Below are 15,194 nucleotides of genomic sequence, written 5' to 3'. Positions count from 1 at the left end.
GCACAGATCCAACAAGGTGATAGGATGTAGCCTAGCTTGTGTTAGGACCAGGGCGAGTATTGAGCTCATGACTGAGGTGGACATCACTGGGAAATGCGAGGTTAAGGAACACGCCCTTCCAAGTTCTATTCCCTGGCTCCCGGCCACAGACTGGTGGATGGGTCGATGAGATTGAATGAACGATGTTTGCATTTTATGTTCCTCGTTAACCAGAGGAGTCATCAGGGTCCATTTCAGGCTTCGTTCATCTGAGCTCTAAGAGGACTCTTTCAACTTGCCATAACTAACGCTGCTCTTCCTCTTAACTCCAGCTTCCTGTTTGTTGATGTAGTAGAATACATATCAGAACGCCTACAGGATATGTGTGGTGTGGCCCGACGGAACTGGGGCTTCTTTTGATGTGACTGTAGACTCAGCAGCATTGATAGAGATAGCACACCTTAGAGGGCAGGCGGCATTCCGCACACTGTGGGGAAAAGAGACAGTGGAAGTAGCCCGCTCAGCTGGAGAGTGAAAACTGTGCCTCAACAGAGCTGTTCTTTATTTTTATTCTCTGAAGAACCCATGTTTTCACATAGTTTCTGTTACTGTTTCCTGCTGTTGCTGTCACTACTGCTATTTACAAGTAAGTGTGTGGGGGCCTGGGCATTTACACTTGGGGAATGGTGTTGTGTGGAAAGAGAGAGAGAGAGAGGGAGAGAGAGACACAAGGATGTTCTTTACTCCGTTGTTTGTACTCGCACACGTTTGGGAGCAGCCTAAGTGTCCACAAGTGAGATGGTTGGGAAATGAATGTGATAGCCATGGCACACATCGTGAACCTGACTGAGCATTCTGATAGAGAAAGTCTCCAAGTTGCCGGGCGTGGTGGCGCACGCTTGTAATCCCAGCATTCAGGAGGCTGAGACAGGAGACAGGAGGATTGTGGTTTGCGGACAGCTTCAGCTACTTAATGAGGCCCTTTGCAACACAGTGAAACCCGGTTTCAAAATAACAAATAAAAAAATAGGGCTGGGGGTGTAGTTCGAAGGTAGAATACCTCTGGGTTCCATACCCAGTACTGCAAAAAAAAAAATAAATAAATAAATAAAAGAAAGAAAGAAAGGAAGGAAGGAAAGAAGGAAGAAAAGAAAAAAGAAAAAAGAAAGTCTCCAAGTTATAATGCTGTTGAAAAAAAAAGCAAAGAGCAGGTTAATGCTCACCAGGCTTTGATTTGTGTGTACACATTGCAAAGGAATAGGTGTATATCACATTTCTTAAGATACAGGCTCCAGGAAAAGGGGGGGGTCAGGGCGGAGAAATGAAGACAGGTTGGCAGAGCCAGTGACACTTTTTGTATACCTTTTATACCATTTGTGTGTTTCACTGTACAGAGCTGCATGTGTATATATACAAAACTATATGTCCACTTATGCATATGTATTATAAAGGAATTTACTATACACCTCAAAATAACCTGTGAGCCGTTTCAAATACACAAGCTTCTTATTTGGCTTACAGTGTTTATTCACTGTGTCTCGGCTTGAAAAATATAGAAGCAGAAACTGGGCTTGGAGGTGCACGCCTGTAAACCCAGTACTGGGGAAGTTGAGCCAGGGAGATTGCACTTTCGAGGTCAGCCTGGGCAATTTAAGGAGATAATGCTTCAAAATACAAATAGGAAAAATGTTGGGGTATATCTCAGAGGTAGAATGCCCTTGGGTTCAATCCCCAATAACTCCCTAACCCAATAAATAAGGAAGAAAGAATTTTGGGGTAAGAGAGAGAGGTGTATGTTGACCCTGGATTGAAGGGTGGACCATTTTCCTGTCGGACAATGACTTTTGTGATTCTCAGTTGACATAAGCTGTGTCTCCTCTCATGATCACAGAACTGGTCCATAATTCTTAGTTCTGAAAGTGTTGGTTCTGAAAGTAAAAATCTAGGACTCACAATATCTAGAAACTGCTAGAAACACACATTCTTGGCCCAAACCAGCTGGGCCAGAAATTACAGTGGTTGAACCCCACAACTTGCTTTAACAAGGCTTGCCGGTGATTCTGACACCTGCCAATCATTTACACTGTGAGTTGCCCTCCAAACAGGACAATAGCAATGTCTCCGTCTTTATTTTAGGAATCAATAGCTGCAGTCTTCCTGAAAGGGGAGCTCATTGGGGGACTTGCTCTTCTTCTCTCTTTTCAGGGTCTTTGGAAGGGGTGCACATAGTAGATGTGGGTCAGAATGCCCACCTGCCCTGCAGCTACACTCCACCCACCTCAGGGGATCTTATACCTGTGTGCTGGGGCAAGGGCTCCTGCCCTGTGTTTGAATGTTACGAGCTGTTGCTCAGCACTAATGAAAAGATGGTGAAATACAAGAAATCCAGCAGATACCAGCTGACGGGGAATTTCCACAAGGGAGATGTGTCACTGACCATAAAAGATGTGACTCAAGATGACAGTGGAACGTACTGCTGCCGGATCCAAATTCCAGGTCCAATGAATGATGACAAATTTGAACTGGAGTTGATCATCAAACCGGGCAAGTAGAACTATGCGTGCCTTCTTGATGCGTGGTTCACATAGGGATCATAGTAAAGTTACTGATTGTTATCACCTCTGACCCCCCCTGATTACAGTCCTGGGGGTGGGCTCTGAAGACCTTAAGTTGAACAGGCCTTACTTGAGATTTCAATATGTTTTACCCATGGTTAGGGTCCACAGATTGGAAGACAGATCAGTGGTTGAAAACTCCAATTGCCCCTTAGTATTTCCTGGAGAGGTTTTGTGTGTCTGTTTGTTTTAACCACTACAGATGCTCGGGCCCCACCCACAACCTACAGAAATCAGCAACTCTGGAAATGGTGTCTGAGTGTTTAGCTTTTTACAAAGTCCGCTCCAGGCACAGTCAGGGTGGTGAGCCACTGGATTCTGCATTTGCATGTGTGTGTGTGTGTTAGAGGGGGGCCGTATGTGTATGTCTTAAGATTTATAGAGTACATGCTTTGTGGATGGGACTCAATTTCTTAGTAAGTGTGAAATTCTGGGCAAGTTATTTGAACTCCATGATCCCCTCCTCTATCAAATGTGATAATAATAACCTGCCACAGAGGACCCTGGAAGGGGTTTTGTGAGATGTTTTATAGAAAGCTTTAGTGTGGCCATGTGTGTGTGTGGCTCTTATGTCTATTGATAATTAGGCTGTAACAATAATGACTGCATCGTAACTCTATTGAACACGTGTAGTGTGTGATATACCCACAGTGAATGTGTCGGGGTAGGCTCAGAGGCTGGGTGGAGGTGCTGGGGTAGGCCTGGAGATGGAATAGAGGTGTTCCTGTAGGCTCAGAAGCTGGGCACGGGTGTTCCCGTAGGCTTGAAGGGTGAGGATGCGATTCTTTTCACTGACCATCTTTCTCATTGTTTCTGCTGCTCCTTTGATTTCCTGAAACAAGCTCTCTGCTCTCAGAGAAGCCTCATCCCTTACTGTTGGTTTCTGTCATTAGCCAAGGTCACCCCTGCTCCGACCGCACAGAGAGGTGTTACTAGAGCCCTATCCAGGACTCTTACCACCGAGGGACATGGCTCAGGTAAGACAGGGGACATAGGAGAAAGTCTTAACTGGTGTCTAAGCACCATGCCTGATGCATAAGTGCTCGGTAGATGGAAACTTCTCCATTTATATACTTTTATTACCATCTCATCCCTACCACACTGCTGCCTACACCCAGGCAACTCGTGGGTTCTCCAGGAGAAACAGGGCAACTTCTACCATGGCCTCATCTGGAAAGAGAAGCATTTTCATAGTGAAATTAAGTTTAAAAAAAAACAGTCTTGACATTTAGACCAAGAGGAATAAATACAAGGAAGCAGAAACTGGATTCCCAGTTAAAAATGTCACGTGTGGTTAAGAATCATGTTAACTCGGTGGTTCTACCACTGTGGTTTTCATGTTTTAAATTCCTTGCAGGTAATAAATAGAACATAATCACTTTCATATATTTTCTTTTTTTCATAGTATTGGAGACTGAATTCGGGGCCCTTCTACCTCTGAAATACACCCCCAGTCCTATATTATTTTTATTTTGAAACAGGGTCTCACTCGGTTAATGAGAGTCTTACTACTTGCCGAGGCTGACCTTGAACCTGTGATCCTCCTGTCTCAAGCTCCCAAGTACTGGGATTACAGGTATGTGCCACCACTCTCGGCTTAGGATAGTTATTTTGAATGCTAAATGAAGTACTTTATTAAGTGTTTGGCACACAGCCCGGTTCCTGGTGGATGGTAGCTATAAGTTATCATTTTCATTTGAAAGCAACCAAATATCCTGTGTTCCTCCTAATGAGTAAATGTTCAAACTTTTGCAAGAAAAATGATTCTTTTTGTTGTCTTTCAAAGTCTAATTAGAATATAATGGCTGAATGTTATCAGTGTTATTGGATTTTTACAGAACTCATTAGGGCTCTGTGGACAAAACAAACTACATATTCAACATAAGTCTTCCTGGCAGAAATCTCCATAAAACATAAGAAGCAGGTTTCATTATCTAGACAAAAAAATGTGGTCATCCTGAAGTTGATTTGTAAGCCTGCAGTACATTTTGTTGGTCTCACAATGATTACTCATTGTGAAGACCAAGAGGAAGAATTCATTTTAAATAGGATTATGACATCATTAGGTTTTTTTTCTTTAACCCAGATTTAAAAAAATATATTAACTCTTGGCTATCTTCTCTCTTTTTGTGTGTGTGGCAGAGACACAGACCCTGGGGACTTTCCAGGATAAAAATCAAACAGTAAGTATGTGTGCACTAACATCGTATTCCACTAAAAGTAAAGAAAGTTTGGCAGTAGACATAGGTCATGCCTCACCTTTCTTTGAGGGCAAAGCCCTCATTCTTTGTTAGCTTCTGATTCCTTAGGGGTACCACTCTGCTGTCCGTGTTGATGGGTTTGTTGGAGGGATGGAATGAGGGTATAAGTGCAAAGTGTCCAGCACATGGTAAGTACTGGAAAAAAAAACACATTTTCATCGAGCTACTCAAATTTTGCAACTCTGCACCACCGTAGAAGGTACACACTGTTGAGATTCTTAGATTACCCTTCTTCTTGTTTCTAGTGCAGTCCCAGTGAGAAAGGTTGTTTGTTTAAATGTGTCCATTTAAGCTGGGGCATGGTGATGCAAGTTTTCAATCGCAGTACTTGGGAGATTGAGACAGGAGGATCGCAGGTTCGAAGACAGCCTTGACAATTTAGTGAGGCTCTCAGCAACTTAGCAAGATCCTGTTTCCAAATAAAATATAAAACAAGCTTGGGGGTGTAGCCTGGAGGCAGAAGACTCATGAGTTCCATCCCTAATACTACACACACACACACACACACACACACACACACACACACACACATGTTCATTTAAAGACAAGTGTGATGGTTCATGCTTGTAATTCCAGTACTTGAGAGGCTGACACAGGAGGACCACAGGTTCAAGACCAGCCTCAGAAACTTAGTGGGGCCCTGTTTCAAAATAAAAAATAAAAAAAGGGCTGGGGTAGAATGCTCCTGGTTTCAACCCCCCCAACACCAATAAAATAAATAAGTGAATAAATAAATAAAGGTGTTCATTTACATAGGACAAGTCACCAATCAGGACTACTCAAAGCCAAGAATTTATATATTTAAATGTAAAGTTAACGATTTATTTTGACTACAATTTGAGTATCCCCATCTTCCCAGAACAAAAGAAAACCCACTAGGAACCAAGCTCACAGCCAGCAGCAGCATCCTCGCTCTCTGGGGCCCTTCCCAGGAGTCTACATTCACTTGACTCAGTCTCCTCCCTGTGCGTTCACAACTGGTGCCCAGCATCCTGTGTTTGTCCCGCCCCTCTTCACATTCAGGACTGCCTAAGTACCTCTGCACGCCCATGGTGCTTAATGCATAATACCTTCCATATAGGACTTCTGCTGTAAAAGGGATGTCAGAATCACGAGTCATGAGACTGGCTCAGCATAGAGCTGATTTCGGGACATTTGCAGCTTGACATCTGTTTTTTGTTTCCATGGCAGATCTCTCCCCTGGCTGATGAGTTCCAAGACTCTGGGGAAACCACCAGGATAGGTGTCTACATAGGAGCAGGGGCCTCTGCAGGGCTCGCCCTTGTGCTCATCTTTGGCATTTTAATTCTGAAATGTAAGTTGTTAGACATTGCTTCTCTCTGCCTCCGATAAGGAGCTGTTGTTATAGGAATGGATACAAACCCAAATAGGAGTATAACTTTATACCGGCGATTTGGCTAAATACCCATTTGTCCTTCTAAACCCTACCAAAAATAGAATACCTAATAATTATTCAGTGCCCCTGTATCAGGCAGGCGCTGTGCTCACTGTTTTACATACCTTTTTTTTTTTTAATTACCATTTTCACCTCACTGGAGACGTAGTATCATCAGCCTTGTTTTATCTTGGAGGAAAGTCAAGCTTAGACAGAGTAAATCACTTGCCCAACAGTTCAGAATCCCTAAGCGGCAGACATGGAGTTTAAACCCAAGTGGGTGGCCGGTCCTGGTGGCGCATATTTGTAATCCCAGTACTTGGGAGGCTAACACAGGAGGATCGCAGGTTCAAAGCCAGCCTCGGCAATGTAGCAAGGCTCTCAGAAACCTAGTGAGTCCCTGTTTCCACATGAAGAAATAAAATTGGGCTTGGGGTTTAGCTTGTAGGTAGGATGCTTCTAGGTCCAATCCCTGGTATATATATTAAAAAAAAATCCAAGTGGGTTGATTTCGGTACCTGTTCTCCATATTGTTGGTTGAAAATCTTTTTTGTGTGTGTGTGTGCGGGTGTGGGGATGGAACCCAGGGGCATTTAACCTCCAAGCTACACCCCCTGCCCTATTTTATATTCTTTAGTTTGAAACCGGGTCTCACTGAGTTGCGAAGGGCCTCACTAAGTAGCTGAGGCTGTCCGTGAACCTCGATCCTCTGGTGTCAGCCTCCCAAATGCTGGGATTACAAGTGTGCGCCACCACACCCGGTGTTTGATCTTTTTAATTTATGAGAATGTCTAGGTTTTGTAGGAATCACCATAAACCGCTCCTCCTGTGTTTGCTGTTATCTTTGGTCTCTTGGGCATAGCTCTTTAACACTGCACTATGTTAATATAAAAAAACACAGATTTTGGGGCTGGAGATTTGGCTCAGTGGCAGAGCGCTTGCCTAGCACGCACAAAGCTCTGGGTTCGATCCTCGGCCCCATAAAAACAATCGAAAAAAGTATAAAAAAATATACAAAATCAAAAACACAGATCTGGTTTTCTTCTATCATGGTCCTTAGCATACATAGTTGTTTGAAGTTCCTTGTCTTTTTGCATGAAAAGAATTTTACTGAAGTATAATTTAGGTACAATAAACTGAATATTTAAAGTGTGTTTAGTTTGATGGTTACTGGGAAGCCATCACCACGCTAAAGATACAAATATTTCTATCACTCCCAAAGCACACTTTTATCACTGTGATGTGTTCTCTTTTCTTTTAGGGTAGAGGCTGAGGCTTAATACATTATGGCAGCCTTTCTTACTAACATACACGCATGGAATGCATGTAAAAGGCGACCGCCCATCATAATTTTCCCTAGAACTGAAGAAGGTCCTTAAGATAATGGAACTTCCAGTGGTAAAACTGGGATAGTTTGGGGGGAAAACAAGGATGAGCTGGTTACCCTAACTGTGGCCTGAACTTACCAGGAGCTTTAAGTAGATTAAATCCTTATAGTTGTCTCAGGTAACAGGTACTATTATTCTAATAAAGAACCACCATGCTAAAAGGTTAAGTAACTTGCTCAAATTCACCCAGTTAATTGATGGATATAAGATTTGAAACTAGGATGCCCTGACCTTAACCATTTATGTTTTCTGCCATTTTCATTAAACGGACTGTTCAGAGAAAGAAATTCTCCCATCCACACTTACCTGGGTTTACTCAGACATAGCAATAGAGTTTGAAGTTTGTCACATAAACTCTGAAGTCCAGAACATTAAGCAGCAATGATAACACTCACTGCTTTATTGAGTTCTGCCAAGGCCTAGGAGTTAGGGACTATTCTAGTTTGCATAAAGGGTAAATGGAAAAACGAAATCCTTCATTCACACATATACAGTTAACCTTCCATATCTGTGGGTGAAGCATCCATAGATTTGACCATTTTAGCTTTAAAAAATTGAAAAAAATTGCATGTGTATTGAACATGTGCAGATTTTTATTATTCCCTAAACAATATAGTATGAGGACTATTTAAATAGCATTTTACTTTGTATTAGATACTGTAAGTGACCTAGAGATTATTTAAAGAATATAAGAAGCCCAGGCGTGGTGGCGCACGCTTGTCATCCCAGCATTTGCGAGTCTGAGACCGGAGGATCGCGGTTCACGGACAGCCTCGGCTACTTAGTGAGGCCCTTTGCAACTCAGTGAGACCCTGTCTCAGATAAAGAATACAAAATAGGGCTGGGGGTGTAGCTTGGAGGTAGAATGGCCCCTGGGTTCCATCTCCAGTAACACACACACACACACACACACACACACACACACACACACACATACACAGAGAATATGAGGTTGTACGTAGGTTATATGCACATATTATGCCATTTAATTTAAGGTACTTGAGCACCCTCAAATTTTGGCATCCATGGGGGTAATAGAACCAACTGAAGTAGATAGAGAGGGATTTCTATGTGTTATTCCAAAAATTGTTAGAAAAATGAATGAGGAAACTGTTCATCCTGAGAATCCTGAATCTTCTTTTTCATACTTTTTTTTTCTTTTCAGTAATGGGGATGGAACCCAGGGGCATTCTACCTCTGAGCTACACCTCCAGCCCTACTTTGTATTCTTCCTTTCTTTCCTTCCTTCCTTCCTTCTTTCTTTCTTTCTTTCTTTCTTTCTTTCTTTCTTTCTTTCTTTCTTTCTTTCTTTCTTTCTTTCTTTCTTTCTTTCTTCTCCCTGTCTCTGTCTTTCTCTTTCTTTCTATTTGCGGGTCTGGGGATGGAACCCAGGGGCATTCGACCTCCGAGCTACACCTCCAGCCCTACTTTGTACTCTTTCTTTCCTTCCTTCCTTCCTTCCTTCCTTCCTTCCTTCCTTCCTTTCTTTCTTTCTTTCTATCTTTCTTTCTTCTCCCTGTCTCTGTCTCTCTTTCTCTTTCTTTCTATTTGCGGGTCTGGGGATGGAACCCAGGGGCATTCGACCTCCGAGCTACATCCCCTGCCCTATTTTTGTTTTATTCTTTATTTTGAAACAGGGTCTCACTGAGTTGCAAAGGGCCTCACTCAGTAGCTAAGGCTGGCCGTGAACCGCGATCCGTCCACCTGTCTCAGCCTCCCGAATGCTGGGGTTACAAGCGTGCGCCACCACGCCTGTCTGTCTCCCTATTTCTTTATTCTTCCTTCTAATCTTCTCTTCACATAGTTGGCAAGGTGATATTAAAACCTAAATCAGATCACATCAGATTGGGGTTCACAGTTCACCTTTATTTTTATACATATTTATTTAATTTTTTTTGTGGCGCCACAGATTGAACTCAGGGGCATTCAACATCTGAAATACATTCCCCAGCCATATATGTGTGTATATATATATATATATATATATATATATATATTAACATATATATAATGTGTGTGTATGTGTGTTTAAAAATTTGAAACAGGGTCTTTCTAGGTTGATGAGAATCTCACTACTTGCTGAGGCTATCCTCAAACCTGTGAACCTCCTGTCTCAGCCTCCCAAGCACTGAGATGACAGGTTGTGCCACCACGCCCAACTCACAGTGTGCCTTTGTATCTTAGTGCATACTAAACTGTCGGAAACTTAGAAGATGCCCCAGAGCATTTGTTAAATAATAACAACTCATCTTTGTCACTTTCCAGCACAGTCCATATAATAACCTATTACAAAAAAAATTAAAAATAGGGCAGGGGGTGTAGCTCGGAGGTTGAATGCTCCTGGGTTCCATCCCCAGACCCCTCCCCCCCCAAAAGTAAAAATAAACTATTACACACATTGGGAGTTTGGCTTAATTCAGACTAAGGTGGGATCAGATTTTCCCAAGCAATTATTGTCTCAAATGAGTCTATTTTATTTATTATCTCTTTTGTTTTATTTATTTATTATTAATTAATTAATTAATTAATTAATTATTTTTGGTGGTACTGGGGTTGGAACCCAGGGGCTTTCTACCTTTGAACTATACTCCCAGACCTATTTTATACTTTATTTGGAAACAGGGTCACACTCAGTTGCTGAGAGCCTAAGTAGCTGAGGCTGGCTTCGAACCCGTGAGATCCTCCTGTCTCAGCCTCCCAAGCGCGGGATTACAAGCGCGCGCCACCACGCCCGGCTTATCGCTTTTGTTTTATAAAGGCACTTTTATTAACTTTCGTTCCCCTTTCACCTAGGGTACTTTCATAGGAAAAAGAAGTTACAGAATTCAAGGTAAGACAAATGAATTGCAGAGGTGGGAGAGAGAAATCTCTCCTGTAGAGCTTTGCTCTTTGCTCTTAGGGCTTTCGACCTGGGGCTTCGGGATCCTAGTTAACACTTCTTTTGTCCAAGGTCTAAATATGAACATGAACTTGGCATGCTGCTCTGCTTACTGCCTGTTATGTTTAGTTTCCTTACTTCCTAAGGTATAAAATTTACCTCTTTAGCCTTAAGAAATGCCCATTTATCAAGTGGCCGAGACAGGAGGATTGCAGGTTTGTGGTCAGCCTCAGCAACTTAGTGAAACTCTGTGTCAAAATAAAGTAATAAAATAGGGTCTTTCCGAGGTAGAATACTCCTAGGTTCGATCTCCAGAACTACCCAGAAAGAAATGCTCATTTATCTCTATATTAATAGTTTTTTTTTTTTTCAATGAATGGAACTTTCAGCTGATATAGTACCTACTATATCTAGGATCTGGGCTGAACAAAGTAAACACAGGTTACTAACGTGAAATAGAAAGCCACAACATAGCCAGGCATGGCGTCACACATGCAGTCTCAGGGACTTGGGAGGTTGAGACAGGAGAATCACAAGTTCCAGGCCTGCCTGGGCAACTTAGGGAGACCTGGTCTCAAAATAAAACATTTAAAAAAGGTCGGGAAGCGTGGCTGAGTGATGGAGCACCAGGGGGTTCAGTCCCTAGTATGGGAATTAGTAAAAAGGTAAATAAATGAAGGAAAGGAAGGAAGGAAGGAAGGAAAGAAACCAGAGTCTATGTTCAATGTTTCTGTAGCCCACCCAGCACAGATGTTTTCTGCATTGGTCATGTGTTAGGGTCACCCGGACACTTAAGCATATTGATTCAAGAAAAAGCCCAGAACTATGGAATTAGAATCTCAGGGAGGAGACCCACACAATAGCTATTGTCCTGAAAGCTTTACTGGTGGCTCTAATGAGCAGTCAGGGCAGAGAACTGCAGGTTTCTGTCTTCTTCGTCACTCCTGACTCTAATGCATACATCCATTCCCAAGGGGGCACGGTTTAATTATCCCTAAATTGTACAGTTTTAGCGGCATTTGGTATATAAAGAAAACATATTTTGAGAAGAATGACTGTCTATTGAATACTGCGTATTCCACTGGTCATTTTACACTGAGTAAAATATAAAGACAAAATAATGTGCAGTAAAAAACTCAAAGTCAAATGAAATGTCTCATCAGTGCCAATAGTCTTCACTAGAGCTGACACTCGGAAATATGATTAATATTTATAGGTAATACTGGCAGGCATCAATTTATTATTTGTGAAATGATGTGGTTAATGTCCATCTCTCCCTATAAATTGTAAACTCCACGGAAAATTAGAAGCTTGTCTGCCGTGCTGACAACTGTGTCCTTAGCATAGTGCCTGATCCTCTCAGTAATCAATACTAATGACTAATGAGCTACTGCTCCCAGCAGACCTGTGAGACAGGCCCCCGCCAATCTCATTTTATGGATGAGGATTCTGAGACACAATGATTACTAATGTATAACTTCTATGGGATTTTCCTGTTTCATTCAGTGCTGTATCTCCAACTATCAGAACAGCATATAACCCAGTGGATAACAAATACTTCTTGAATGAAAGTAAAAATTGCCCCAATGTGTCCTTGTCATAAAATTGGAGCCAGGTATAGTGGGGCACGCTTGTAATCCCAGTATTGGGAGGCTAAGATAGGAGGATCAAGGTTCATGGCCAGCCTCAGATACTTATTGAGGCCTTCCGCAAATTCGTAGACCGTTTCTTCCCTTCCCTTCCCTTCCCTTCCCTTCCCTTCCCTTCCCTTCCCTTCCCTTCCCTTCCCTTCCCTTCCCTTCCCTTCCCTTCCCTTCCCTTCCCTTCCCTTCCTTCCTTCCTTCCTTCCTTCCTTCCTTCCCTTCCCTTCCCTTCCCTTCCCTTCCCTTCCCTCCTCCTCCTCCTTCTCCTCTTCCTCCTCTTCCTCCTCCTCCTCCCCTTCTCCTCCTCCTCCTCCTTCTCCTCTTCCTCCTCTTCCTCCTCCTCCTCTCCTTCTCCTCCTCCTCCTCCTTCTCCTCTTCCTCCTCCTCCCCTCCTCCTCCTCCTCCTCCTCCTCCTCCTCCTCCTCCTCCTCCTCCTCCTCCTCCTTCTTCTTCTTCTTCTTCTTCTTCTTCTTCTTCTTCTTCTTCTTCTTCTTCTTCTTCTTCTTCTTCTTCTTCTTCTTCTTCTTCTTCTTTGCAGTATTGGGGATGGAACCCAGGGGCATTTAGCCTCTGAGCTATACCCCCAGCCCTATTTTTTATTCTTTATTTTGAAACATGGTCTCATTGAGTTGCAAAGGGCCTCACTAAGTAGCTGAGGCTGATCACAAACTGTGATTCTCCTGTCTCAGCCTCCCGAATGCTGGGGTTACAAATAGGCACCACCACATCCCACCTCAGCTACTTAGTGAGGCCCTTTTCAACTCAGTGAGACCCTGTTCCAAAAGATAGGATAAAAAATAGGGCTAGAGGTGTAGCTTGGAGGTAGAATGCCCCTGAATTCAATCCTTACTATTGTAAAAAAAAAATAAAATAAAATAAAAAATAAAGTTGGTAAGTCACAGAGAATTCAAACTCAAGTCTGACTTGATTTATAACATTAATTTCTCCTTCTTCCTCCTCTTCCTTCTCCTTGTACTGAGGGTTGAACTCAGGGGTATTCTAGCTACAAACTATAACCTCAGCCCTATTTTCCTTTTTATTTTGGAACAGGTCTTGTTAAGTTGCTGAGGCTGGCCTCAAGCCTGCGACGCTCCTCTCTCGGCCTCCCCAGTACTAGGATTACAGGCCTGGGCCACCACACCCGGCTTCATTTCTTTTTCTTTTTCCTTCTGAACTTACTCAAGCTGGTGGAAGAACTGGAAGCAGAGTGCCAGGAACAGCGGAGTCCTTCACCTCACTCCTCGTTTGGCATCCTGGCCCCTTTGCTTTATCAATGTGCACATTTAGTTTTCTAAACCATTTGTCAGGAAGTTGCAGACACCTTGCTATTTTCCCCAAACCCTTCAGCCTGCAAATCTCTAAGAATCGGGGTAATGCAGTTTTTATACCTATGAAAATTAAGATTAATTCACATTTCTTAAGTCATCCCGCAAATTATTTCATGGCTTTCTCACCAAACAGCAATCAAAGCTCCTGCATGGAGCCAGGCGTGGTGGCTCAGGCTTGTAATCCCAGCATTCGGGAGGCTGAGACAGGAGGATCAGTTCGCGGCCAGCCTCAGCTACTTAGTGAGGCCCTTTGCAACTCAGTGAGACCCTGTTTCAAAATAAAAATAAAGAATAAAAAATAGGGGCTGGGGGTGTAGCTAAGAGGTAGAATGCTCCTGGGTTCCAAAAAAAAAGCTCCTGTACCGTCTCCGTCTCCTGAGCAACCTGAACTCTGCTCTGTGTTGTTTGAGAAATGCTTAAACCCATGTAACATTTTCTTTGCGTAGACTCATCACTGTGGTCCCCTTGCCTCCCTCGGGGCTGGCCAATGCAGCAGCAATGGGCATGCGCTCAGAGGAAAACATCTATACCATCGAGGAGAACGTGTACGAGCTGGAGGAGCCAAGTGAGGACTACTGCTCTGTCGGCGGCGGGCAGCCATCCTGACCACCTCTGGATCGGGCAGCCATCCTGACCACCTCTGGATCGGGCAGCCATCCTGACCACCTCTGGATCGGGCAGCCATCCTGACCACCTCTGGATCGGGCAGCCATCCTGACCACCTCTGGATCGGGCAGCCATCCTGAACACCTCTGGATCGTCGCCTTGCCATCGAATCCAGCCCCTTCACTTTTGACCCTGGACTTGTCCTTGAGACATGTTAGCGGACTGGCTTTGGAGGTTCTGTCCACAGCTACGGAGAAGAGTTTTTCCATTTTCTGAAGAGCTCACAAGGGGATTCAGTTGTGACCTATGTTGAACTTAGACACATGATTACCAGCAGAAAGGGCTACCCGACCCAGAGACTGCTAGTCACGAGTGGTAGAGCTTAAATGTGTTTTAATAAACGTTGTAGATTCTTGCTGTGAGATCTCTAAAGTGGCAAAATAATTCAGGCATAGGAAATGTCTGTGAGGCTTCTGAAAATGGAGGGAAAATTGTGTGCTAAAACCTGGGCTTATCTTCTTGGATACAGAAAGTCTCAGGGGCTACTGATTTTCATGGAGATTTATTATCTTTAAAAGTTTAACAAAGAAGCTGGGTGTGGGGCATACTCTTCTAATCCCAGGACTGATAAGGCTGAGGCAGGAGAATTGCAAGTTGGAGGGCAGCTTTAGCAATTTAGCAAGACCCTGTTTCAAAAATAAAAAAGAACATGGAGCTAGAGGTGAAGCTCAGAGGCAAAATACCTCTGGATTCAATCCCCAGTGTCCAAACAGACAAACAAAAAGTTAAGAACGAGCCAAGCTTGGGAGGCTGAGACAGAAGGATCATGGCTCAAGGCCAGCACTAGAAATTTGGCAAGGCCCTCAGCAACTTAATGATTAAAAATAAAAAAATAGGGCTGGAGTATAGTTTGGAGGTAGAATGCTCCTGGGTTCAATCCCGAGTACCAGGAAATAAAAAAGAAAGAAAAGAAAAAGAAAGGGCTGGCCCAGGAGCACATGATCTTGAAGGTTCCCTCTGCGCCTTGACATTTATGTTTCTTTGACCGTTGCCCCTGAACAGTTAAAGCCACCGCACAACTCCCCTTGGCCTTGGTTAAG

At 43.4% G+C, this 15,194-nt stretch overlaps 1 protein-coding gene across 1 annotated transcript; it reads left to right on the top strand.

The window, feature by feature from the left end:
• Positions 1-564: 564 nt before the first annotated feature.
• Positions 565-14,094, top strand: HAVCR2 (hepatitis A virus cellular receptor 2; the record flags this gene model as incomplete). Its single annotated transcript, XM_080698622.1, has 7 exons — positions 565-625; positions 2,185-2,523; positions 3,488-3,571; positions 4,737-4,777; positions 6,047-6,170; positions 10,433-10,469; positions 13,935-14,094. 7 exons carry the CDS (start codon positions 565-567, stop codon positions 14,092-14,094), a joined length of 846 nt encoding a protein of 281 aa, XP_080554748.1.
• Positions 14,095-15,194: the final 1,100 nt, after the last annotated feature.

This window comes from Muscardinus avellanarius, assembly GCF_963383645.1.
Source record: "Muscardinus avellanarius genome assembly, chromosome: 7".
NCBI classification, from domain to species: Eukaryota; Metazoa; Chordata; class Mammalia; order Rodentia; family Gliridae; genus Muscardinus; species Muscardinus avellanarius.
Note: the sequence above shows the minus strand (reverse complement) of the source record. Positions and strands in the feature narration are given on the sequence as shown.